Below are 27,851 nucleotides of genomic sequence, written 5' to 3' on the forward strand. Positions count from 1 at the left end.
AGGCGGAGCCGGCCCGCCCGTATTTATGCTGAGCCCCGCCAGGAGCGGCGCCGTAAGTGTGGGGCGGAAGCGCCCGGCACCGCGTTCCTCCCGCCCGGGCGCAGGCGACGAGGATGAGCCAAAGAGACACCCTGGTGCATCTCTTTGCCGGCGGGTAGGTGAAGCCCCGGGAGCCGCTCCTGCGCTTTCCTGTTCTCCTCCCTGCGCTTCGGGTCTGGCCCCGCTCCCGTGCCCGCCGCTGGCTGGCCTGGCCTGGGGGCGGCGGCGGCGGCCTGGAACGGCTGCTTGGGGACACCTGGGTAGGGCTGCGGGGCTGCCCCGCTCCTCCGTGCCCGGGGGGCCGCGGGGAGGAGGGAGCGGGCCGTGCTCCTCTTCCCGTCCCGTGCCCTGAGGCCTTTCCGGGCCCGCTGCGCGCGGCCGGGCCCGGCCCCGGGTGTTGCGTTGTGTCACGGGTGGAACGCGGGCCCTTGGGGAGGCGGGGTGGAGGCTTCCCGTAAAACCAGCCCCTCTCTCTGATCGCATTCCCGGGTTTGGCCCTGATGTGGCGTTTTGGTGGAGCAGCACGCAGGGCCCGCCGTGCGGGGCTCCCCACTGTAGGAAGCAGCCCCGGGACCGGCGTGGCGGCGCTGCCCGCTGGGCACGCTCTGCATGGAGCCGCTGTGTCCGTGCGCTCTAACGCTCCCGGGTGCGCTGCCCTTCCCTGCGGGGCTGTGGCACCTCCAGCCCTCCGGCCACAAAGGCAGAGGAAACGGGAGGCGAAAATGTACTCAGAAATAAGGATGTAGCCTTGGTTAGGTTTGAGGTAACTTTTGTATCTTCACAGCTATTAAAGAGGTTTCAAAATATATGTTTTTAGGTTTTAAGATGCGTTTGTTGTATTTGTGAAGCCTGTGGTCCTTCCAGGGGCAGGGTGGGAAGGGCACCCAGCCTAAAAGGGGAAGCTGGGGGTCCTTGGTTGTAGTACTGTATTTAAGTAGTAAGCATGACTGTACAGAAGTGATAGAGGACACACATTGCATCCCATGAGAGAGCTTGAAGCTGGGATTTCCCTTTGTGCTCCTCACAGACAAAAATGAGCTTGCTGCTTCTGGACTGAGGTGTGTGAGGTGGAGGAACAGTGGTTCTGGGCAAGTCTGAGTGACTTGGACACATGTCAGTACTTTCTCTGCTTCTGGCACACTTTGGAGTATTGTACACCTGATCCAGGGCCTGTGTGGGGGCTTTTTCATCCTGTTGATTTCTTGCACCCTGTTTAAGAGGAGAGTGGTTATGCAGCAGGAGGCCCAGGATGTATTAGTGTGTACTGTTTTCTGCAGACTTTGCAGAAACAATCCTTGTAAGCATTCAGAAAAGCCATAGCAGGAGCTGCTGCAGAGAATCCAGTGGAGGGCTACAAATATGATGAGGTGTCTGGAGCATCTGCTTTGTGAGAGCAGACTGGGGAAGCTGGGCCTGTTTTCTGGTCCAGTCTGAGAGGGGATCTCATTAATGCACATGAATATCTCAAAGGGGTGCCAAGAGAATGGTTCCAGACTTTTTTTAGTGGTGCCAGCAACAAGACAATGAGCAGAGGCCATAAACTAAAACACAGGAAGTTTCACCTCAACATGAGGAAGAACTTCTTTATATTGAGGGTGGCAGGGCAGTGGAACAGGCTGCCGAGGGAAGTTGTGGGGTTTCCCTCTCTGGAGACATCCCAAACCCACCTGGACGTGATCCTGTGTTACCTGCTCCAGGTGAGCCTGCCTTGGCAGGGACATCAGACAATATGATCTGCAGAGGTCCCTGCCAGCCATAAGGATTCTGTGAGTGGTGCCTGATTGTGGCCCTTCAGTTTGACAGCTCTGCACAGGGGGGATTACTGAGCAGAGTTGTGCATTATGTCAGAAACAGGTTTGTAAACCTGAAACTTGAGAGCGGATGAGGATTGCTCAGCTCAGCTTGCTCATTCCTATTTATTGCAGAGCAGTCTGGTCGATGGCTAGGTGCTGGCCAGCTGGGTCAGGGGTTAAAGGCTGAGTGTGAGCCACATGTGCCCTGTAACCTTAGTTCAGCCAAGCTAACACTGTCTATTTGGTCACATTTGGCAGTGGAAGAGTTTTTTGGGGTCATCTCATGACTTTGCAAGCTTGGTGCCCTGCAGATCACCTGAGTGATCTTTAATCCTCAGTGAGACTTAGAGGAAGGAAGCTTTGTAGCTTTGTTTGCCTTCAAGTTGCACCAGAGCCTCTATGGAAGCAACATGATTATCTCTATCTGCTGGTGCCTTTTTTTCTTCCATCCCCAGATGTTCAAGTTCATTTTTCAGTTCCTGCTTTCTGTAATGAAACTTTGACAGATGACACTGTTGGTTTAGTAGCATAAGTGGGGCTATGCTGGGATTTCTCTGTAGCTGCCTAGGCTGTATGGAGTTTTTTGTGTGTGGGGATTTTTTGTGTATCTTCTCTTTTTCTCCCACTTAGTCAAGCAGCAGCTGTTATCACTGTAGGCATTATGTTGGTAGTATAAACTCAGGTACTATTTATTCAACATTCTTCATTCTTAAATCAAAAAGTCATGTGATTGAAATGTGGGATGTAGATGAACATTTTTAGTTCAAGCAGTAAGTATAGCTGCTTTTTTTAGTTGTTAGACTCATTTTAAAAAGTAGTAGAAGACCTTCATGTTTTGCTATATAGAAAAGATTAATATGTTTTAGATGTACTGCCTTGCAAGCATACAGTGAAAATTCAGGTGTTGGCTACAAGAATAGTGTTCAAGTTTTCATGATTTATTCTTCATTTCCAGAAGGTTATGACAGTGATGGTGTATCATACAAACTTCCATCAGAGCAGAGAACTTGTGTGAGTGTTGTTTCCTCAGCAAAAGGAGGGGTTTGGGTTAGGAGGTGGACAGCTGCTTTTCTGATTTCACACTTGGATAGTCTCAGCTTTGCTGCTGTTCTTCACTCTTGGTGTTTCTTGCAGAAATTTGGCTCTTTTCTAATTTAGTGTGTGAGGAAGTATAGGGAGGAACTTCTTTATTTATCTTGATTATAGAACTGTCTCAAATTGGTCTGTAGATGTAATCATACTCTGTCTGACAGAGGTTCTTAGCAAATCCCTACAGAGGCTAAAATGGTTAAGTTACAGAAAATGTATTTAACACAAGTGTGTGAGTTCTCAGCAAGATCAGACACTGCTGAAATGTGTGTAGGAAGGGTAAGAGACCCTTGGGGTTTCCTCATTTCAGAAGCTTGTTAATAATGTGTAGCAGGTATAGTGACGATGGGGGCTCTTTTACACCATTTCAGGAAACAGCCCCTTGAGCCATAACTGAGTTGCCAAGCACTCAGCTCCTCTCTGCCCCAAAACACATTTGTGGCATAACTCTGGATGTATTTCAGAGCAAGTGAGAAGGAGGTTAGTGCTTTTCTCTCCAAACTTGAGGTTATATTTATATTCAGATACACTTTTGTGTGAAATAAGACAATGTTTGTTTAAAGCTTGGGGTTTGCTCCATGGGGTTACTAAATTGTCTGAAAATTGCTGTCAGTACTTGAGAAACTGTGCCACTGGTATTTTTCTCACATTTCTTTTTAGATGCTTTGAGCAGTTTTTACTTAATACAAATGTTACTGTAAATATTGATTTACCCAGTCTCTTAATAAAGGCTACACTGTTCATGTTGATGTTTGTTCTGGATAATGGAACCCAGTGATGCTTGATCCCCTGGTGGTGTTTTTCCTGTTTTCACTTGTAAGTTTCTGTGTGGCAGAACATCAGGGGATTTTATTTTTATGCTGTTCATTACACACCACAAGTTTGATTAGTATTTGTGGTTTATGGATGTGAGCTTAACTTACACTTTCTAAGTTTCAGCAAAGAAACATAATCAGTGAGTAGAGTGATTAAGGGTTTGTGGCTGCTAGTAACTCCAGTTGAACAGTGTTACACCAGGAAAACCCTGGAAATTCAGGATTAATGAATGCTGTTTCTGAAAGCTGTACTTGCTGAAGTCCTTCTATACTCTCTGAAGGCTGATAATATAAATGTAATATCCAAAGCTGCAGCTTTGTTGATGTGCAAGTTACTCTGGTTGTAAGACATGCATGAAACTGCTGATAGACTTGGAACCTGAATTTGCAGTAACTGATGAAGAGAGAAAAGTTCTGTTCTGCTTGTAAGTGGTTTGGATACTTTTTTTTTGACAGAATTTTGAGCTCAGTTTACATGCTGTTTCATTTGACAGCCAGTGTTTGCATGGAACTTTCATTTAGTACAGAAAAGATAAGTAGCTGGTGAAATACATGATTTAATGTAGACCCAAGATAACAGGGTCAAGGTTTATCTTTAAGTCTTTGAGGCTGCTGTGAAAGGTGAATCTGAAACTAGCACTAGACAGCCATGGCTTTGGTTTTCATAAAATGCATCATTATCTCAAGGATTTTAAAAAATGTGCACTGACAGTGTTAGTTGGAAGTCAGGCTACACTGGCATTGGGGATATCAATCTGCTTTATGGCACTTTCAGTCAGTCCATGGCTGAATTTGAGACCCTCATCCATGCTGGAGCTGTCTCTGTTGGTACCTGCAGGGCTGACAGGTACCAGTAGCAGACACTGAGCTGCTCTGGACAAGGGCAGGGACTCCTCAGCTGATACCTTAACCTTGCAATAATAAGAGAAAAGTTTCTTGTGTAGCCTTGTCTGGAAGGAGAAGCTGGGATCTGAGTGCCAAACAGGTTTAGGTTTGTGAAGCATGTGTGTCTTTTTCCTTGGATTGTCACACAAATAATGCAGAGGTGTCTGAGGAAAATGGTTGTCAGAGCTGTACCTTTTGAACAGTTAGGAGAATTTAAAGCCCAATAGTTCCAGTTTTGTTTCTGTTAAACCAGTGAGATGATGGTCTTCTAACTCACCAGTTGGGATCAAATTAAATGTGTTGTGGTGGTTGGGGTTTCTTTTGTTGGGCTTTTTTTTTCTTTTCAGTATGTGCTTTCTGGAGGAGAAATGTTCTCCATAGTTTAGGACATGACCATCTTCCCAGGTTCTTCTGTTAAAGAGATGTCAAGTAGACAATGCTTCTTGGTTTTATTGTTTTCTTTTAGGTTTGTTGTGATCCTGCAGATGATAAATTTATCTTGTGATGTCCATGTAGCTTGTTCCACTGAATGTGACATCTCTTAGCTTGTACAAGAAGGCTCAAGTTGAAATTTTAATTCTCTAGATTGACTATATTAATAGTGGGATTCTAGTTTCCCTTTTATAACCAATGTATTTATTTTTGTGGAGTTACCTAGTGATCTCTGCTTTTCTGCCCTTCAAATTACTTGGGGCCTGCAGGTGGATTCTCATACCCTTTTATGATCAAGGTATTTTTGCTGAAAGTCAGCTTTGCAAGATTTTTTATACTCAAGTGGTAAAGCTGAAGAAGGCTTGTAGTAAACATTGATTAGAGGCAAATATCACATTTAGGATAGGTAAAAAGAGCAAGTGGTTTTCTGAATAGCATTCCCTGGAAACTGCAGTAAGCCTTCAGACATAAGTGTGTCAGTCTTGCCATTCTTCCCTTCCCATTTATACTGTGTCAGCAGGAGTGTGTTTGTTCACCTACTTACTCCAGCAGGTGAAATTCATTTAATCCTGGAGAAAAAGTTACACATTAGTAAATGTTCCTACAAGTCACATTTGTTGGGGCCTGGTGCATGCATGACTGGAGAAACTCAAGCCCAGAGTGGTTTTAGGTAGTAGAAATTTCTGAAGTGTTTTACAAAATCCCATCTGCATTCTTGGGAAGAAATCTCATATTTTTCAAACTGCTAAAAAATTTTTTTTCTGAACTGTTCCTGTTCCTAATTTGTTTTAAACAACAAACTAAAAGTATTCCCCTTAATTTGAGCCAGGGAGGAGGGGAGCAGGAAAGGTAGCAGCAATCTGCTGGCCATTTATAGAGCACTTGTTGTAGGCTGGAGCTGGTGGCTGGCTGTCAGTGACCTGCCAGGACTGAGCACAGAAATGCAGCTGTCTCTGGGGGTATTCCCAGGAGTGTGTTAAATAAGCAGGGCTTGGAAATACATTTCTAAGTAAAATCCACTGTCCTTGATGCTGTAACAGAACAGCTGCTATGCTTCTTAAAAGTTGCTTATTTGTACAGAGTGCATATTTTTAATTGTTTCTCTTCTTTGTTTACCCACAAGCTCTGTTTATTGACAGTTTTGCATAAACAGATTTTTGTCGAGCCTTGAGGTGTTTATCTTAAAGGTCAAGTGGAATAGACAAGTCAGGGTAGTTACTGGATTGTGCCTTTGTAATTCAGATTTAGTGGATCTTGTGACCATTGAGAAAGTTCTGGTTCCTCAACATATCAAAACATTTCTTTCACTCCTTCCGTTTCAGATGTTGTCTCTGTTATATGGGGCTTTTTGAGGGCTGGGAAAGTGATGTGTTACTTTGACAGAAGTAGAATTTGGGGATTTTGCCAAGACTCACATTACAGAACCACACAGCACTGTAAAACTTCTTAGCTTTCTTCAGCTGTAAGAAGAAATTTGAGATCTTGAAGATCAGGGACAGAGAAGAATTTTAATTCAAACTATCAATAGTTAGTGGAAAACGCTGAAAATATTCTTGTGTTCAGTGAAGACATTTTTAATTGTTGAAGAAAAGCCTAACCAAAGAAACACAACAGCAAGAAACTGCCAAGGGTGCTGATTAATTGAAATTACTTGAATGGCAGAATGTGGTGCAGGAAAAGGCTCTTAAGGGCAGGCAGGTGAATCTGCTGCTTGTGTAGGATGCCTGTGAGCGTGGTGCTGCCTGCTGCTCTTTGTGCTGGCTCCCAGTGCCCAGCGCCTGCTGCAGCCGGAGCAGCAAGCACAGAGCAGCTGTGGATCAGCCCCTGCCCGGGAATCCCCTGCTGAGGGAAGGTGTCTGACCACCCCGAGTGTCTGGTGGCGGTGCTGCCCTCAGACGTCCCTGTGATGGGGGTGTGCTGCAGGGGAGCACGCAGGGCATGAGCTCCAGCTCAGTGTTCATCTTCAACTTCAGAAAATGTTTCTGCTCTGAGGGGGGGGGAGTGACAGGGGTAAGGGCTCCAAACTCAGCCCTGTTCAAGAATGCAGATCAAGTTTTTTTGTCTTCATTTCTTCCCTACTTCCATAGCATTTATCTCATTAATAGAAATTATACCTTGTGCTTTCTCTTGTGATTACTGTTGCTTGAAAACACGTTCTTGTGTAACCTGTCCAAAATAAATGCAGAAAAGTTTTCAAGAGAGTAAGCTCGAGGAGAACAGAAATGGAGGGGTTGCAGGAAAGGAAGTAAACTCTGAAGCCAACTTCCCTCATTGTCTGCAGAGGCATGTTACCATGGAGTGGGGTCTGGCTTGAACTGCAGGAAACACAACCTTGTCTGTCTCAGAGCTTTAGAGCTTCAGTAGCTTCAGGTCAAATTGTTTTGGGAGCTGACCTATGTGTGCTTCTCATGTGCTGTTCTTGTTTTGAACCTTCACATTACCAGCTCTTACTATTTCCATCCCTGGCTAAAATAGATATTAGCATATCTACCCTCTTTCTGCAACTCTTAATTTTAAAATAAGTCTATTTGTAGGTTACTGCTAGAAGCAAGTGAATTGCTCATTCAGAGCAGGCTGCTCTAGTGTCTGTGTCAGGCTGGAACTGCATGTGTGCAGCACCCACTGAAAGACTCTTTCATCTTCCTGTGATAACACTTCTTTCCAGACTGGCAAAGAAACTCAATATCTTACCTCAGTTAAACCTTGAAAGAGAAAAGACTTCAGTCTAATGTTGGAGCTAGGAACAGGCAGGATGCCTTTAGGCTTAGTAATAGGATACCTCTAGGTCACTGGGTTTAAATGCAGTGTTAAGTGACCATCCAACTTCTACTTGGCAGCTCTACTCTCAGTTCACTTCATGCAGACAGATTAGGTTTGTAGGATGCAGTGCTGTATTTTTTGTATTCTCTGTGGTAGAGGAGTCATCAGACTACCCTCCTATGAAAATTTATAGGATATCTTGAGTCTTAGCTGTTACTCCTAATTTGGGCTGATCTCTCATTTTCATTTTGGAAAAAAAGCTAGAAGTACTTGAACAGGCTTACAGCTTATTAAAGGGTTTGGAAGTGTTTGAGCTTCTTGCCTTAGAAAAAAAATAGCTGATAACTGTCTTGTCAGCATCAAGCACTTCCTGTTATGTATATATTATTATATATATTTATTAGGGGAAGCAAATATGGGCCCTTTGACTTTAGTACAAATTGTATTTATGTCTTACTGGATTTCAGACTGAGCCGTAGTTAGCATTAATACTTGAACTGAAATCTAGGTTTGCTTCTTTTGCTTGGATTGTTTATTTGTTTTTTAAAGGAGATAGGTAGTGTCTTGGCCATAGTTTTAAAAAGGATGTTTAGCAATGTTTAGAATACTGATCTCTGAAAGGGTTCAAGAGACTGTCTTGGAACTCAGAATTTGTGGATTTGCTGTTTTCCCCTCTGTAGTTGCAGAGCTAGGGCTGCAGACATTAATAAGTGAGTTCTGAAGGCCAGGAAGGCTGTGAGCAGAGCTGGGCAGGGCAGAGTGCTCTGGCTGCCCTGTGGTTGAGCACAAGGGCAGGAACTGCTGTCAGCACGAGTTGTGCACGGCTTGCTTTGGTTTGCTCTCAGGAATGAGAGACAGACTGAAGCAAACTCAGCAAGTCTTCACCTGCTCAGCCACGTGAGCTCTTCTGGCTTTGCAGTTTCTACTCTGCAGTACCTGGTCAGCCTTGCTGAAGTGGGCAGAGCTTGGGAAGCACGTGGACAATCGCTGCTTTTGTGATGCAATGACCGAAATACAGTCAGGCTTTTGAAGATGTTACTAAATTGCAACACCAATTTAGTTTTTTTACGCATAGTCCTGTGTGCAGATTGCATAAATCTTTTCTGCCCTTAAGGATTTTTGGCACCTTTTTTGTGGTCAGGTGCACATTAAACATTAAAGAAAAAGGTAAAATTTATCATAAGAAGTTAAACATTGAAGCTACTGAGCTTCTTTCCAGAACTGATTTGAACAGTGTGTACTATGCACCTTCGCTACATTTTGTCTGTTTAAATTTTCACTTCAAGTTGTGGGGTTTGCAGACTGACTTAGCAGTTTGCTTGCCTTCAAGGGCACATAACTGGCATTGTCACACATGTTCCCATTGGTTCTTCACTTTTTGCAGTGGGACTGTGTTGACTGTAATGTCAATTCTATGTGAATGTATCCTTCAGTTTCTTCTTCCCTTGGAAACATGATCCTGTTTCTCTTTGCAGATGTGGAGGTACTGTTGGTGCAATTCTGACATGTCCACTGGAAGTTGTAAAAACACGCCTGCAGTCCTCCTCTGTGACTCTGTACATCTCTGAAGTTCATCTCAACACTCTGAATGGTGCTACTGTCAACCGAGTAGCCAGAGTTTCTCCTGGACCTCTCCACTGTCTGAAGTGAGTGTACCTGGCACAAGGGCTTGGCTTCATTTTGGGGAGGGAGGAGATAAAAATCTGTTTAAAAGATTCAGACTTGTATATCTGTCATTATGCTACCGGGAGATGATTTTCCATTTTTTTGCCTTTTAACTGTGTTTCCAGTTTTTTTTTAATGAGTTTGGATGTTGAAGTAGCCAGAGCACGTGTACCCTGTACAACTCACAGCTCCAAACTGCATCCCCAAAATTCACTAATTTTGTGGGTGCCAGACTTCTATTTTCATCCTGAAAAAGCATTAGTATAAGACTTTTTTTAAACTGTTTTGTGTCCTAATCATAGAAGTTACTGAATATGGAGGCAATTAAAATTAACTCAGTTTCTTAGTCTCTTTCAGCTTTCACCACCCCCACACTGTTTTTGCCTTTGAATATCTTCTGTTGGATGTGTGACTTGTAACATTCTTTTAGAGCTTGTAAGAAATAGCTGAGGCTGGCTCTTGCAGTGATCTGTGGTTTTTGTGTAGTTCCTGACTGAATGGGGGCTGCCTTTCCTTGTTTGTTGTGCTTTTGTGTAGTTCAGGAGCCAGCAGGGAAGTTGTAATCCTGCAGTTAAACTGCTTGTCTGGCCCACAGGGAGGGTTCACTTTCCCTGGGGGACTCTGACTGGTCAGTTCAGGGTGGGGGTACCCTCAGCATTTGGGGATGAGGGGACATTTCCTACAGGAGGGACCTGCTGCTGCTTCTTGCATTAGAAAGTTGGTTGAGTCTTGACAACTTCTATTCTTAATTAATTAGTAAGAAGTAGTTTGTGGGGAGCTCCTTCTGGCAGTTGAAGTGTAGGGTTTAAACTTAATCTGGTTAGAGCATAGGATTTGCTTAAATGGGGGTTGTACCCATATAGCTCCTTGAATGGAAGACCATTCTTGTCATGAAAGTTTGGGTTCAGAGCCTTTTCATGGCTCTTTTTTCAGGCTCTGATGGGTGAGCATGTTGGGAACAGGTATGTGGGAAAGAAAGGCTTGGATTGTGACCAGCAAGGAGATCTGCTTGACTGAGTGGCTTCTCTTGATGGAAGTAGAGTGCTTCAGCCTTTTTCTGAATGCTTGGTTATGAATTTATTTTTCATTTAGAAATGTATATCAATGAATAGCAGGCTGAATAGGTGTATTTTTGTAATGCTTCTCTGCTAGAAGCCTGCTATGCCCTAAATGAAACTGAAAATAACTTGGTATTCCCAGGAAGCAAATTCAGACTGAGGTAGAGGTAGCCCATGATGAAATTTATTGACTTATTTGTTTTGTTAGTTTGTCTTTACGATTGCCCTCTCACATGTGCTGTTCATCTGTAATACAAGAATGTATCTCTTCTGCTGCTTTTCTTCTTTGCTTAGCTGTGTTTTCTTTCAGGCCATTTTCAAAGGGCTGAGATGCAAAGCCTGGGTTTCAAGTTCTTTAAATATAGTAAACATGAAAAAATCCCAAATGACATGGCAATGGACTATGACAATAAAAGCACATACATGCAGGACATAATTACTCTTGGTTAACGTTAGGGCTGTTTAGTGGGGAAGTAAAACTGGATTCCTTTGTCACTGTCAGGCCCTTACTGTCATTGGATATTTTTTGACTCATAGCTGTCAGACTTTGATTGTGTCATAGCAAATTTGGTGCAGTGCTCCAGGCTCACATTACTCAGTCTAAAAACAGAGTGATTCAGGCAAATTATGTCAGAATTTCAGTGAACTGACTGCTGTAGAATCACTTCTGCATCTTGAGCATCAGTGGAGGTGACTTGAAAGGCATCTCTGTCAGGAAACAAACTCAGAAAAACAGGTGACTACTCTCAGGCAACAAAAGCAAATTCTTTTGTTCTCTTATGTCTGTATTGCATGTCATATTACATTTTCTCATAATTCATGTTGCACAATTTAAACCTGAGGTCTTGCTAATGGAAATCTCATGAGCCTCCCAGTGCAGGCTCTCCATGTGACATAAGACAGTCAGCTGAGGCTGTATGGAGCACTTTCCTGCTCTTCCAACCATGGATTTGCCCTTAACTGCTCTCAATAAACAAGTGCAGGCCCTGGGATCTGCTCTTTAATGCAAGAAGTTTGTGTCTTATTTTCAGTGCAGCCTCTGGCACTCTTCCAGCTGGTGTCTGAATGCAAAACAGCATCAGTAACTACCTCCATTATAATCCTGTCTGTTGCAACCTCTCTCTAGCTCTTTGCTGCCCTGTCAAGTTGTGGGACTGTAGATCCAAAAGAAGCAAACAGACCTGGTACACTTCATTCCTAAGTTTCAAAGACACTGAGATTCCTGTTGCATTGAATACATGTCTAGCTATATGTGCATATATACCTGTGTAACACATGATGTGGTAGTAGTGGTTTAAGTGGATACAGGTCCTGTTAATTGGGTTCAGCATTTCAAGGCATTAAAATGCTTTCATCATGACAGACAGGTCCAAATCATTTGTATTTCCAAGGTGTCTTTGAATGTGTGTTCAGTATTCCAATTACTGCTGTGGAGTGATGCTGCCCACATAGTGAACTCACAGCTGATTGTTATGGACCAAAAGCTGGGATGTTGCTGGACACATGAAATGTCAGTATTCCTGAAAAGCAGTGGTAGCTGCAGGGCCACTGGTTTATTTTTGCTTAGTGGAAGCAAAGGTAAACTTTTAATTTGACTTAGCAGCAGAGCAATGGTGAATCAGCACCATTGAAATCAGGAAGTCAGAATAGGCTTGGAATCTCTTTTAGTGCTATAGATTGCTTTCACTTGTTTGTTCTGATAGTAAATTCCAAACAAAATGGCCATTTATACAAGGCTTTATTGAGTAATTGACTTGTCATTTACCTGCATGGCTCTTTGAAGAAGAAATATACAAAACTATTTGTGTACCTTTACCATTGTTTCTAAATCAGTAAGCACAGGATTCTGTTTTGTAGCATCTGGGCATGTAGTTAATTCTTAACTTTAAATCTGGTTCTAAAGTAATTGCTAGAGCAATTCCCAGTAATGGGATGCAGGTAGTCCTTGTTTCTCCTCCCATGTCCTACTATACTTTTTAAAATGCCAATGTAATGAGCATCTAGATTGTGGGGCAGACTGATTTCACTAGAACTGAATATTCATGCCGTCTCTTGCTGTGCCAGGGTACCTTGCTGCATAGGTCTTCAGCTCTTCCTAAAATCCCCAACCATGTGGGATCCATATTGCAAAACTAAAGGACTGATAATGCCTTGTTTGAAGTCCCAAGTTGCTTTTACCATGCTTTCCTGTAAATTCCACAAATGTGCAAGGTTGCCCTCCCACTCCAAGTTCATAAACCCTGGGAGCTGAAGGGTGGTGAAAGCAATGTAGTGCAGAATTAAGTGGTTTTGCTCCTGAACAATCTAAAACTTGCATGAATGGCAATGTTTCCATGCTTAGTGTTTTCTCCCTGATTCAAGGACTTTCTTTAACTTCCTAACAGACAACTCTGTGTGTGTATATGTGTTCCTACATAAGTTAAATCTGTATCGAGATCTCAAGTCTTATTTCTGCATTTGGTTTATGGTTTTCGTGGTATTTTGAGCAATAATGGAATTTTTAATGCTGATTCTAGGAAATGACTAATTTTCTTTGTGGTCTTCTCTGTATTATTGCCAGTAATGATGAAAGTTTTTCACATGATGTAGTTCTGGTGGTTAGTGCATTCCTTAATTTTGCTCTGAGTGTTACAGTATTGTCTTCTTGTTTTCTAGGATGATCTTGCAAAATGAAGGTCCTCGTTCTCTGTTCAGAGGGCTGGGTCCTAATTTAGTTGGCGTTGCTCCTTCCAGGTAAATACAAACATGCACAATAAATGAAATACATTAAAGGCTTTAATGTGTATTTGAAGTAAGTCTTGCATCTGCAGTTGTAAAGACTTAATTAGCAGCAAGTAACCTTTGGTTCCTGGGGTAACTTTTTGCCTGAGGAATTGAGCCATTTAAGTACTCCAGAGCTCCAGCTGTCTCAGCATTTCCTATCCTATGTACTATTGAATAGTATTTAATGTTGTGTGCTATCCCTTATGCAGAGTTTTGTCCAGTTAAAAAGAAAAAATCTTAAGGAATTTCACATGTAAGCTACAAGTTTGGATCTTGGAAAATACAAAGGTAGACTTGACTTTCAGTTAATCCATCATCTTCAGAAAGCAATTATGTGATTGAAGCCTCAAAACACAAAACAGGGTCTTCTTCCTGAGTTCTGGTGAAGCACAGCCTGGTGCTCCCTTGCAGGAGGAAGCCTGTTCTGATATAAAAAGGGTGAGACACTGGGTAGGAGAAGAGACTTTGCAGCTGTCCCAGGGAAAGCAGATCCAGCAGTGTCTGGGCCCCAAAGGGTACTGGGGCAGTGCAGGATGTAAATCTGATCTAGTTGGCACTGGTGGTGTTGTTGTCTGTTGCTCTGCATCAGCACAAATACTCAGTTCCTCAGCTGCTGCTGGCAGGCAGAGAGAGAACATTTTGCCAGAGTTTGAATTTATCCTTACATAGAGCTGTCAGCTGAAGTTCAGCCCAAAAATGGGAGAATACATGGAAAGAGTATAAAACAAAGCTGTGTAGAATTAATATATTCTTAAGGCTGGATGAGGATACTGGAAGTTGTTTCCTGGCTTTTTTTTTTTTTTCTTCTCTGTTTAAGAGAAGAGGGATTATATTCCACAGAGGTTCTGTTCTTTCCTTGACTTAGTGCCCTGCTTTTATTTATTTTTGTTTGAGGAGTAAACATTCCTATATTCTGCACACTCAGTTGGAGATTATCTTAACTTTACTGGTTTGAAGTATTTGGATATTTCTGAAAAATACTACTAAGCTGAACTTTAGTTCTGATGAGGTCATGTTCTTTAGATCATCTGCATAAATAAGAAAAAAAATTAATGAAATAATTAGGTTATCTTTATTTTAGCAGTTTTTTTAAGGATTTAGGAATATCAGAAGTGCTTTCTGATCACTAACTTAGCACTGCCCTTTGGAAAAGCTGAAGTAAACCCATTAGCATTTTTGTTCTTGACACCTATGGGATATCAGCACTTGGTAGTCTGGAGAGCCTGTGCTTTTGTACAATAGATCAGTCTGTTCTACCAAATATTCAATATTGATATCTTTATTGATACTTTAATAGCAATTTTTATCCAGGAATTGGATCCATTGCATAAGTGACTATCCTCCATGAAGAACATCCTCAGTTGGAAAATATATATATATTTCTTTTCAATTAATTATATGTTAAATCTTCTGTTTCCCTTTGGTTCTTCCCCTAGGTGAAATACTTAGCTTGCTAAAATGTCTGCTTGATGTAGTGTGTAAACCTTATTTATAAGCACATCTTCATTTCCCTCTGGCTGATTCTGTCTGCAACCAGTACTTCATTTCAATTAAGCATTAGCTAAGTGGATTTAACATCAGCTCTTTGTTTAAATAAGCTGTAGAGAAGCATATTTCATAACACATCCAGTGTACTTAACTGAGTTCAGGTTCCATTTTAGAAATTACACCCATAGAGCAAGCACTTTATCTTCTTTGTAATAAAGAAAAACATGTTCACCCAGCTAATGAGGTTAATGTTCTGCTTGGGAAAATGGCACATAGGTTTTTTTTCCTCTTGCAGAGGGGTGTCTGTAGATTTAAAACAACTGAATTACAACCCAAAGTGTGAGGTTTATATGTGCTTAAAATAAGTTTTTTAGATCTAATGAGTGAAAGCAACCATTTTTTGTAATATATTGAATTGGGTTGCTGACTTTGCCTAGCTTTGTTTGGATACCAGCTCACAGACTTGTGTAGCACAAGTTTATAACATTTTTCATGGTGTGTTGAGAGACAAAAATCAGTGTCTGTTATAAATACAGAAGTCTGGAAACAAAATGTGCATCACAGCTTCAGAGCTGTTCTAGCATTTAAAGTATAAATATTTGTAAAGTCAAGTTATCAACATTTAAATGTTAAATGCTATAGTGATAGGAATGTTGTTTGTTTCTTTTAAGAAGCTGCATACTTGGTAGTTCTCTTCAAATTACCCTGCTACTGAAATGACTTTAGGTCCATTAGAGAAAGTTTGTTCTATTATTTATGTTGAAGAATACTAAAACTTTTTCAGCGTTTTTCTTCTCTGGCTGAATTTCCTAGTGTCACAAAAATCAGTGCCATATTTCAAACTATCTGTCCTTCCCCTCAGTAATTGGTAATTGGAGCTGTTGTGTGGAAAAAAAAAGTTAAGTGTCATGTTTAGTCTTTATTTCCATTCCTAGAATAGTCCCACTACTTTGCAAGAATGAATCCTTGAGTAGTTCTTTACTGGGGAAGGGAGTTTTAGCCCAGTGAAGTCAGTGGTGCTGCTTGTTGAGAATTTTGAAATGTAAAACATAATCTAACTTGGATTTTGTTCTAATTTTAGAGCAATATATTTTGCTGCTTACTCAAATTGCAAGGAAAAGTTGAACAATATTTTCAATCCAGATTCTACCCAGGTACACATGATGTCAGCTGGTGTGGCAGGTAAGGATCTGTAACTTTGTAGCTTCATCCTACAGTCATATCTGCAAATGAGAGGTGACAATAAATATGGAAAAAAAACCCCAACAAAACAGACCGTGCTCAGTAATTGAATGATGCCTTTTTAGTGGTTATCTGCCTTGGCCTGGCATTAAACAGTCTCTCTGGAAAATGTATGCATGAAACTGCACTAAGTGATAAATAGCATTGTGTGTGAGCAGTCTTCTCTAGAAAACATCCATGCCTGCTTTTTCAGATGTAAATTTGTGAAATGAAAAATGTAACCTTTCAAAACACTAACTTGTTGCTCTGTAAGCTATAAACAGTGTTTTTGCACTGACTCCTGGTTTAAATCTTCCTAATCAGTTTTTTTTACCCACTCTGCTACAGCTTTGTATATTTTAATTATTTTTGTCTTTCAGAAATGTGCCTGCAGTTACTTGTGTAAATTATATGTAACAATCCCTCCTCCTTTGCTCATTTACCAGTCTATGAGAAGTTTGCTCTGCCACTAAAAAGTCAGAGAAGAGCAGATTTTTCATAGTTCTCATGTATTTTCATCTCTGTAGAAATAATTTCTATTTTATATCTGCAGTGTGACTTTGGTGTATTTTGGCAGCTACAAATATTTGTTGCTTGATTTGAATATTCTGTGCTTTGTGGTCATTAACAAGGGGGAGTTAAAGGCAACTGAGCTGAGTTATGGTCATGGACTTGTGCTGATAAAATCAAAACATGGGTTGGCAACACTTTATCTGTTGTTGCCTGTGCCTTTCCTCCACAAAAACAAATATTGAGGTTTTTTATAGGCCATGGGCACTTTACAGATGAATCCTGACAATTGTTCAAGTTCCTAAGTCCTGTCAAATTTTACAGCCAGTCTGTGAGTACTGGCAATCTGCAATGGACTGATAAAGGTGTGATAACAGAATAAGGAATAGGATTTATTTTCTATTTTTATGCTTGCTAATAATCTGATATATAGAGATACATAGTGTATAAAATCTAAGTGACATTAGCTTTATACCTAAAAGACATTAATGTTCATCTCTGGCACGTGAAATGTGACAGTTTTCAATCTTTAGGGTATAAGAAGAGCTCCTTTATTTTGCCCAAGTAGACAAAGACAAGGCAGTACTTGGTCTTATCTAGAAGTGAGTGGTTTTGTTTGTTGGTGAGCAGCATGGGGAATGGGATGGAAGGGATTTAATGAAGAGTTCAGCCTAATCAGTTAATTGCATCAAGAAAGATGAAGAGTCTTCAGGTCCTTGTCAAGGGAATAAAACATGTCCTCAATTTGGGGGCAGGGGATAGCGTGGGGAGTACAAACAGGTCTGTCCTCAATTGAAGGCAACTTGTGCATCTCATGCAATGCTGCAGACAAATGAAGATTCTGAGTGTTCCTCATCTTGGGAAGTTGCTGCCCTCATTCTCTAAAGCACATTTGAGGGGATGTGCTGTAGTGCCTTTTCCTGGGTGTTTGCAGCCTCGGGCTGTGGTTTGTCGTGGAGCTCTGTAGCTGCTTCCCTTCAGAAGGTTGGTGTTGTGCATCTGTACATGCAGCTGCAGTAAACTGGGAAATGGATTTCAGCCTTCATTGCTGTTTGCCTTTTGTTACTTCTGTGTACAAGTTCTAACATTGAACAGCTCTTGGAGCTGTTAACCTCACACTTCCCAGGTTCTGCAGTTGTATTTCTAAACCACAGTCAGTGGAACAGTGCTCAGTGCAGGCTCACACCATAGGTCTTGGCACTGCACAGTACAGAAATTCTCAGGTTCTTTGACAAACATTTCAATTCTCTCTTCTGATGTTATTCTGATGTATGACAAGGACTCTGCAGTTAAAATTAACAGTGCTTTCTTGGGAATGTGCTAACCTTGTTTTTGTAATTCTAATATATTTCAGAAAATGCACTTAAACCAGCTATTAACAGTTTTACCTGCAAGGTTTGTATTGCTGTATAATGCAAATTACCTTAAAGAAATGGTAAAATAATAGGGACAAGATCAATTGTGAGCTCTTACTTAGTTGACAGGTTAATACATCGGATCATTGCAATATTGGTTTTGGAACCTAAGATTTCAAAATTGGCGAGGTGGATAAATACTTCAGAATTAGCAAAAAAATAATCAGTGTTGGTGTTTTTCTCTTTCAGCTGCCATTGGTTTCAGTAAGGAATTAAATAATTCAGTCTTAAATGAGGGTTGTTGTTTTGTTGGTGGTTTTTTGGTGGGTTGGTATTTTTATGGATATGACCTTCCTGTTTCATAAAGTCTAATATGTATTCAGCATGATGTGAGATCTGCACTTACAAAGCTTTTCCTGTAGGTTGCAAAATACAGTAATGATGCAAAAATATGTTTTTAAACAACATAGTTGTAACATTGTTTTATTAAAGTACTGCAAATAGTGAACTTCAGCCAACTTTAAATTCTGTTTATTTGTATAATGTGCAAATACATGTCTCAGGCTAGACTGATGTCATTATTAAATAAGGATGCTTTTGTGCACTTGGTGGTTTTGGGAGTGAAAAGCTGATGTATAGTATTTTAAGCATATTTTTTTTGTTGGTTGGTTTTAGGCCTGATTCTTCATTCTCAAAATATGTATTTATGGTTTGAAGGTTCTTCCACTAAGTTTATTTTATTCTAAGGAGAGTAAAGTATCTGCATATTAGTAACTGATGCCTTATGCAAACAGAAATGAATGCTGCCTTCTTGCTGTGCTAGTTTCCAGCATATAGAGCACATCCCTTCATACCAAAAATATCTGTGTTGACATGAAGTACTCAGCAATCCTTTTTGCTTACTCCTGAGCATAAACATGGTTCTCTTTTTGCAAACTAGGGCAGGGAAAATATCTGAGCTTGGTACAAGAATGTTTGCTTGTGCAAAGACAGTCGATTTCTGGACATTTCCAAGTTAGGCTAAATTCTCAGATTCACTGTAAACTCTGCCTTCTCATTGCACTCAACCTCCCTCACCACAGAGAAGAAAAGCTGTAGAGAACTGAGTGAGATACTTGATTCCTTATGGCTTTCTTGTTTGCTTTTTTAATGATTCACAGCCTCAATCAGACAACATGGTTGCAAATCTGCTGCAAAACTACTTTGCCTTGTATGCTTTTGCTGTTTTTTTTTCTAGAGTTTTACTGGCAAACCAACCCAAATGCAGATTTTTAAAATTATTATTTATTTACTTAAAAATAATTGGGACTACTTTATTACTTAGAGATGCATTTCTTTGTAAGTTTCTAGTGCCACGTACACAGTTAATTCATGCCAAATAAAATGCATATTTAGTTCACTGATCTTAGAAGGTTGGATTTCATAAGGCATCTTTTCTGTCCTAAGACTAGGCTAGCTTTAGTGAATAGGATTTTCAAGGGAGCAGGGAAGGAGGAGGTTTCACTTTTAAATTTTCTATATAGGTAAGTATTTGGAGGTATAAAATTAAATTGCTGCAAATGAGCAGAAATTTCAGTACTCAGTGCATTTTACACATCTATTTTAATATCTGTGGCCTGTTTTGATTATTTTTCTTTCTTTTTTTCCTAAACTTTTACCTGCAAACAGTTAGATTTCCCAATAACTGACAAATCCTTCCGCTGGGATTCGATTTGTACACTTGTGTCTGATGAGGTCACTGCTTGTTGTTATGATACAGAAAAGCCTGTGTCTATTTTAGGCATTTACTGTACATTTCTCCCGTGAAAAGAGTGAGATCGTGTCATCTCATGCTCCCCCTCCGCAGGTCACTTCCTGCAGCAATATGGACTAACTTAAACCTCGTGAGTACTGAACTGAGCGTCTCTTGCAGCCTCTAGTGTAAGAACCACACCTTGGGTTTGTGATATTATTGAATAAACACCGTAAGGGGAACACACTTCTAGCTTGAACTCAGATGATGTGCATTGTGCAAAGACATCACTTTTCCTTAGCTCTGTTTAGAGTGATTTTTTTTTTTTTTTGTGCCCTTCAGGGAAAGGTAGGAAATACCTTTCACTGAGAGCTGCTACTCCACTTAGCTCTGGTCAACTCAAAGCCCCTACTGGGTTTAAACAAGGCATTTTGGGAGGTTTTTTCCCCAGTATCCCAGAGCTGCCTTTAAAATGCTGCAGCTGATATTCTGTGTTGTCACATTTATTTCAAAGACCTCTTTTCTTTTTCTTTTTTAATATGTGTATATAATCCTTTCTGTCTCTTTCTGTTTACTCTTTTGGTTTGTTTTTATTTTACTACTTTTAAATTTTAATTCATCATTCCATGTTCACATGCGTCTGTATCAATTACATTGGCTTATAGATTAAAAAGCACCAACCCTATCCTTTTGAAATATGATGCATAATGGGAATACCTGGGATCTTACCTGTCAGTAGCTGAAAAAGTAGATGGAGATAATTCTGTCTGAAGCTGGGATAAAGTAAAACTACAGAAGTTTGTAGTATTGCCAGATTTATCTGTACTTGTCATGAATCTAGGATCTTTCTTGAGGGTGCAACACATCAATAGGTATTGTGAAGTATTATAAAGATCATTAAGGCTTTTAAAAAGAAAAAAGGAAACAATTGATTGCTCTTCATGGCAGTTGTTGAAAGCTCTCAAAGTTTGTTTTAACAAATATTTTTGCTACAGATTTTCTGTATTTAAAAATCAAAGTTTATCTTCTCAAGGATCCTAAATCATACGTTTCATGTTTTGGAGGGCTTTCCTTGGTGTCAGCACCACACAATTCCTTGTTCTTCTTCAACTAACTGCATTTGCTACATTAAGTGTAAGAATTGACCTGTAGTCATCTCACCTTGAAACCTGAATTATTGAAGGCCCTTTGATTTGAAAACTTTGGTTTGAACTGTCAGCTTAGGCCTGTAACAGCCATGAGAAAAAATACTGGCCATGTTGCTGAGTGTCTGCTCCTACTGTTGGAGGTGCTGCATCTAAATAATGCTTAGTGACCCCAGTTTTGAGTAGAATAGGGACTGCATCCTGTGCCAACCACTTTTCACTGGAAATTTCCAATATACTCTACTCAACCACTGATGGCACCTATGCATTGCCTGCTCCAGATTCAGGATTTGCAGACAGCCTTATTTTGAGTTGAATATGAAGGAGAAAGACCGTATGTTACAGCCTAAGAGTTACAAAATTCTTCCTTTAATAGGAATGCAAAAGGATGTTTGCCTTTGTTAACTTGTGATTAAGAACCAGGAGAGACTTAAGAACTAATTTTGGTTTTACAGAAGCCTTTAATGGAAGATGTCTTGGTAGGGAAAGTGAGTGATTTTTTTTTCCCCCGCCTTATTTCAAAGCCTTTGTTACAGTTCTGTGCATTTCCTAGTGCACTTCATGCCACAAAGATTCTGATTGGAAGTCAAACAAAATTAAAACTTTATTAGTGCCAGTGGAAAGAAATAAAACCATGCAAGAATGAAGTTTCCTTTCAGTGTAGATGACTCAGGCTCAAGCACTACTGGAATCAGTGGAGTTTCTGTGACATGAAGTGTCAGGTCAGACAGGTTATGGCTGCTTGAGCTACAGAGCCTGTTTTGCACGTGTTTTAAAAATATCTCATGCCTTGTTTTGGCAGAGTTGTTCCCCAGTGCTTTGAGTTTTTAAATCATTATTTGCCTTCATTAAATAGAGATAAAGAACTCTTGGATTGTTCGGATTTCACTCCATTATGTGAAGGCTATATCTCAGTACTTCTTTATAGGAAGAATGAGTAGTGAATCAGAAAAAAAAGCCAATGCCAAATCTTTATTATCTACCATAGGAAGTTGCTTAGTTAAGTAGTTTGAGCCAGTTTAAAAATCTGTTTAATTAGAAAATTGAAGAGAACCCTCCAATCTGTTTTCATTCTTCTGGTGTAGAAAACCAGCCCAATCTTAGTAGCTGCCAAATCTGTTAATTTTTTTTAAGAACCTGAATTGAAAACCATAATGACCTGTTTAAGCTTTGAGGGTGGGCACAGATCAAACCTTAGAACAGTTAAGATCCCCTGGCATTTCTGAGTATTGCAGACCTTTGTGTGCAATGTAAACCTAGATCGTGATTGAGCAGGAGTACCATGTATGCAACCAGTTCTGCTAAAGCTGTTTCTGTGAGCTGTTGGTGATCTGATAGAAGAGCTTATCAATAGCCTGTTGCTGGATAAGTGCTGTGCCCCAGCCATGCACTGAGCAAGGTAACTCTGTCCTTCCCCACACACCCAGTCCATCCCCGTGCAGGAGGGCAGTGTGTCTTTGTAGTTATAAACCAGCCATGTGTGTCACTTAGAGAGCAAGTGTCTAAATTTATCATCTCTTGCCTGGCCATGTTCCAGCTTTTCCCTTTTCCTATTCTCTCCTGCAGACATGACACCTCATTGATGGTGCATGTGTGGTATTGCAGCTTGAGATGATTTTTTTAATTTTACTTTTTTTCAGAGCTGCCTTTCACTCTGCTTTCTCTCTCTCTCTCCACAGTTGTGCAGAAGTAAGAGTAATTCTTACTTCTTTTTTTTTTTCTTTTTTCCTTTTCTCTTTTTTGTTTCCTTTTTTCTTTTTCTTCTGTTTTCTTTAGTGGACTGAAAATCAAAGCTTTAATCCTTGGCCCTTATGCAAGCCTGAGTAGTTGCTGTCTGTCTGAATAGTTAGAAGTCATAGTATTTACTTTTAACAATTTAAACACTCATATGCTTATAAAAGTATCCCAAGGCCAGCCAACAATCTCTGCTTTGAACACTAAATAAAAGATTAGCACTCAAATATAACTGCTCTTTATAGTTCAGTATTAAAAGGTCTCCTAATTTGCAGTAATAAATGCCTTTTAACTGCACCAAAAGTAGTATTTATTCAGTCTGCATGCTTTTAAACTCGGATTGTATTTCAGGTAACAAAGTAAATTGAGGCAATGTTTTATAGCATCTCAAATTGCTATTGCTCTCTCTGCAATGCATTCTTATTGACTTTTTTGCCCAATTGGCTGATACTTGTCTAGTTGGCATTGCTGTTCTGTGGTGTCAAAACAGGGTTGGTATTAGATAGGCAGAGAACTGTACTTAATTTGGCTTTTTTTTTATACGGGGCATCTTGTGCTAAGAATCAAACTTATTCAATATTAAAGTAAAATTTAAAAACAATTTAAGTGTTTATTGGCTGTATGGATTCACTAAATGGGGACTTCAGCAAAATCAGTATAGTCCGAGTTTTTGCATCCACTGTACCTTAACTGTGTGCATTTGGAATTTAGATGCATCTGTTCTTGTGATATTATCACATCTAATTATGTTATTTTTACATTTTTTAGGCTTTACTGCGATCACAACAACTAATCCCATTTGGTTGGTGAAGACACGATTACAGCTTGATGCAAGGTAAAGTGACAAGAGGAACTCTCACTGCTGTGACAACATTGTACTAAAGTCTGGTGAATCTGTTCTGCACTCCAAAATAAAATGAATTCTTAAACATTCAGCATTTCAGATTTGCTAAGGTGATGCTGGTCTCTCTACAAGTTACACTATCACTTCTTTTTTTAATCTGTTCTGAGACATGCTTGAGGCACTGTAGTGGACTGACCGGCAAATTTGTAATCAATTATAAGGTTAACAGTTTCATTAAAATCACGTTCTACCAACCATATGCTTACATTTTCCATCAGTAATACATTCTCTTTAGCTGTTGAGCTAAACATTCCTGAAATATGGACACAGTATTATAGCAGATATTTAGAAAAGGGCTTTAAACATCCTCAGGTGTTTATTTTTATTCTGTGACTTGCTCACTCAGACCTCTGCTGGCACAATCCATGTACCTGCACTTGCAGCTGTGGTGAAGCACATCTCTACAGTGTTGTCATGTGTTTGCATAGTTGTGTACAGTATTCTAACTACTTCAGTATGCACAACTCCATTTAGTGAGCCAGCTCAAAATGGGAATAAAACTTCATTTGCCAAATACTGCTTTAAATAGGTGTGTCTAATGAGCATTTTCCTTGACATCAGCAGTGGCTTAGTTCAATCAGACAACAGCTGTCAGTGTTGCACTGGTTGCTGTGCCTGTTGTTTGCTGAGAGCTGTAATGCTGAGGGCTGCTCTTTTAACTCTTAGCCACTGAATGCTGTGGAGCTCTTTATTGAGGCAACAATTAGGGCAAATCCATTATGCTAAAGGAAATGGTCATTTTTCTCATGAGTTGCTGACATTGATAATCCATTTGGGAGTCTGTTTCCAAGCAGTTTAGTCCTTTATTGTGTGAGAGCTGGGGAGGCCTAAAGCTGCTCAGCGTTTCACTGTGATACTTTGTCCTTAGTCAGTGTGTGAAGTTTGGCTTGGATTCCCTGTAATGCTTTCCCTGTGTTTAGTGCTGAAAGCCTTTGAGACTGTGACTTGGAGCCCCTCAGCATCAGTGTTGAGTATTTCCTAAGTCTTGTTGTCACTACAAAGCTGTTTAATTAATTTTCCAGTCTCTCTGGTTGCAGACACTGACTTGTTTTCTCCTTTGTAGGAATCGTGGAGAAAAGCGAATGAGCGCATTTGAGTGTGCCCGCAAAGTTTATCGCTTGGATGGCTTTAGAGGCTTTTACCGGGGAATGTCTGCGTCCTACGCTGGCATATCTGAGACTGTTATTCACTTTGTCATTTATGAGAGTATTAAGAAAAGATTACTGGAATATAAGACTGCTGGTGCCATGGACAATGAGGAAGATTCGGTAAAAGAAGCATCGGACTTTGTTCGAATGATGATGGCTGCTGCCACTTCCAAAACGTGTGCAACATCAATAGCATATCCCCATGGTAAGTGGGATGTTGGCAGCTGAGACCCTGAGGCAGATCCATCAAAGGGAGTCTAAGTGAGATTTGTAGCCAACTTTGGTTTTCTTGCTCAGAAACATTTCCCTCTCTGAATATCAGATGTAGCAGGTCAACATGAGTATAGTATTCAGAAATGGAAGTGCTTTACAGTGGATATCCAGCATGACCTTTTCTTAGGCAATGTTTATTTTGCCATGGGATTGGCCAGGGTATGGCCCAACGTACTCCAAGAGGTAGTTGTTCAGTTGGAATCTTCCATTATACTCAGCAGTTTTCCATAATGTGCCATCTCTTCTAGGGATGCAGGCTGCCTAGCTTGTATGTCAATTGCACTTGATCTTCCTGCAAAGTAGTTGTGTATACATTTTTAATGAACTGAGTACTGAACTTCTGTCAACTTCTAAGCTAAAATGTAACCCCAAGCAACAGTCCTCTTTTGGATTGTAGCTAACCAAATGAACTTGCCTTGTTTAGTCAAATACCTAATACTTGCTCTCTTCTTACACATATTTGGTTTGCTGCTCTTTGTCTTCCTCTTTCTTTTTTTTAAAGAGCAGTTGTGAGATTGAGAACCTGGGGAGGGGTATTTTTGTGTAAAATTCCTTGATCGGTTGCTGGGAAAAATAATGGGAAGTGGTGAATGTAACCACTCAATTTTTCTTTTTTTCCACTGTTTTTCTTTGTCCAGAGGTTGTACGAACAAGACTAAGAGAAGAGGGAACAAAATACAGATCTTTCTTCCAGACACTGTCTTTGCTGGTGCGAGAGGAAGGGTACGGCGCCCTGTACCGAGGGCTGACTACACACCTGATCAGACAGATCCCAAACACGGCTATCATGATGTCCACCTATGAAGTTGTAGTCTACTTACTTGATGGATAGCAGTGTGCCAAGGTGGAAGAAGGTGGAAGACTGAAGGACTGGAGTGGACCACTGAATGTCAATGCCAATGTGGTGGGCTAAAGGAGCGTTGTATTGGGAGCAAGCAACTGTGGATGAAACAGAAGGTTGATTGTGGGCAACTCTGAATAATTTTGCTGCCTTTATTGTGTGGTCTCATGTCAATGTGACAAATGGGAACTGGCCCTTAGGGAATGCCTTCATACATCTCTTAATTCAGAATTATTCTTTTCTTCTCATCTGTTAAACTAGACAAAGCCATTGAGTCATCTTCAGAGACCTGATGGGTGAGGGAGGGGACATGAAATATGTTGCTGGGCAGTCCTATTACCTTCTCTTAGTGATTGCTCTCAGCTACATCATTTTTGTTCTGTTTTACTGAATGGTAACCTGTTGGAGGAATGGGCAAGAGAGTACTTTCATAGCTTTCTATACCTGAAACTTCCATTTAGTTGCTCTGAAGATTCATAGAGAGACTGAGGTAGTGTGGTAAGTGTGTGAAGTTTTTCATGTTGCTACCTCAAGACAAAATAAGGTGCAGGGACCCAGAACAGTTATTTCTTCACTACAAAAGGTGATACCTGTTGTAGCTTTTTGGTTTGGATTTTTTTGTTTTGTTTTTTCTTTGGTGTTTGAGCAGTGTTGTGGGTTAATGAGAGAGAGTCTGATTGTTCAACTCTTCAGGTTATTGGTCTGTTCATGTTGGTGTATGTGGACTTCTGGTCCTGCTGCATCATACTTTTCCTTTTCTGGAACTTCTCTTAAGTCAGAGAGGCCTATGAAACATTGTCCTGTATCATCAGTTTTCCTTGCCAATATGTTCAGGTCACTCACACAGCTAAGGAAGTTGCTGAATGCCACTTTATAGCCTTTTTAAGCATTTGTAATGTGATGAGAAATCTCAACTAGTCCAGCTTCCCATTTGTGAAGACAGGATTCACTTAGTTTCATGCTGCCTGAGCACGAGCTGTATTACCTGTAAGTATCTGGCAAATCCTGCCTTGGGTTACCAGTGTTTATATGGGAGTACTGGGGGAGAACACATATCACTGTGGCTAGGGTGACCAGAAGGCAGAAACCAGTTGAAGTTGTGATAGATCCTGTCAGTGCAGACAGGCTCTGTGCAGAAGGATAGAGAAATTGTAAATAATACTTTCTTGAAAGCATTCCCCCTCATAAATGCTGTATCACTTCTCTCAGCTTGAGCCTGTGTACTGGGCTATAACCTTGGCCTCCACATTGTCTGATTAGTCAGGCATTGGTTTTGTTCTGTAAGCCAATTGCACATTAATGCCCTGCATTCAGCAGTGAGGCTTAGCTGGTTTATGCTGTCATAATTTACACAATTTTCCAAAATCATACAACTGGAGTGTCAAGCAGTTTAATGTTACAGGAAGTTTTACAGCTTTACAGACAGATATCTTCTCAGTCTGCATCCACTGTCCTTATGAGGAAGATAATTTATAAGTTGGGGTCAATAGCTTTCTCCATATAAATGCTGCTACACTGGCATGGACAGAACTGTGCTCTCAGCTCTTCCAGTGTGGTACTTCAGTACACTTGAACTGTGCATCATGTGCAATGGCTTTATTTTATGAATGACTTCTTATGCACTTTGTGGCCTTCTTAGGGCTTATGACTTTCTTCCTCTTACTGATTATCTGGAATCAAACCATGTCTGCAATATGCAGTTTGGTTTTAAACAAAGCATGTGGTTTGATTTCTGTGTAAGCTGTGCAGGAGTTTATGCTGTAAATCCATAGCATCTCTGTGGCACTGGTTCTGTAGGCTCTCTGTAAAACCTCAAAGCTTGCAGAACAATCAGTCTGGGTTTTTCTCGTTTGCTTTCCTTTATTTTGACCCTTGTCATGTTTTCCATACAGTGTCAAAGTATTTGAGTATTTAATGTAATTCTCTGTATTAATTGCTCATCCTCTAAAAGCCACCCATAGTAAGTACATTGACCTTGCAGTGCTGTATTGACTTCCCTGCTTGGAAGATGTTCCCTTTTTAAAGACAGCATGGTCCAAGGGTGACCATGGTGAGCTTGATTGTTTCATAGAAGTGGAAAGAGTGCTTAAATGTATTTTAAAGTGGGCTTTTTCTAGTGGTCTCCCTAGGAAAAGACTGGAGTATTCATGACTGACCTAAGCCTTGATGTGATGCTTTTGTTCAGATAAATAAATGCAGTA

General features: G+C 40.6%; 1 protein-coding gene across 1 annotated transcript; it reads left to right on the forward strand.

Annotated features, from left to right (window-relative positions):
- On the forward strand, positions 1-27,851 carry SLC25A36 (solute carrier family 25 member 36). The gene is made up of 7 exons (XM_058030970.1): positions 1-154; positions 9,289-9,459; positions 13,192-13,269; positions 15,869-15,969; positions 23,253-23,319; positions 24,452-24,741; positions 25,448-27,851. The coding sequence occupies exons 1-7, from the start codon at positions 114-116 to the stop codon at positions 25,639-25,641; spliced, it is 942 nt and encodes a 313-aa protein (XP_057886953.1). The 5' UTR covers positions 1-113; the 3' UTR covers positions 25,642-27,851.

Source organism: Melospiza georgiana, chromosome 10 (assembly GCF_028018845.1).
Source record: "Melospiza georgiana isolate bMelGeo1 chromosome 10, bMelGeo1.pri, whole genome shotgun sequence".
NCBI classification, from domain to species: Eukaryota; Metazoa; Chordata; class Aves; order Passeriformes; family Passerellidae; genus Melospiza; species Melospiza georgiana.

Excerpts from the sequence above, each read along its gene's own strand:
- SLC25A36 (XM_058030970.1), top strand. The coding sequence starts at position 114 with ATGAGCCAAAGAGACACCCTGGTGCATCTCTTTGCCGGCGG. Across the intron at positions 9,460-13,191 it reads GGACCTCTCCACTGTCTGAA|GATGATCTTGCAAAATGAAG; the intron begins GTGAGTGTACCT and ends CTTGTTTTCTAG. Across the intron at positions 23,320-24,451 it reads CGATTACAGCTTGATGCAAG|GAATCGTGGAGAAAAGCGAA; the intron begins GTAAAGTGACAA and ends TCTCCTTTGTAG.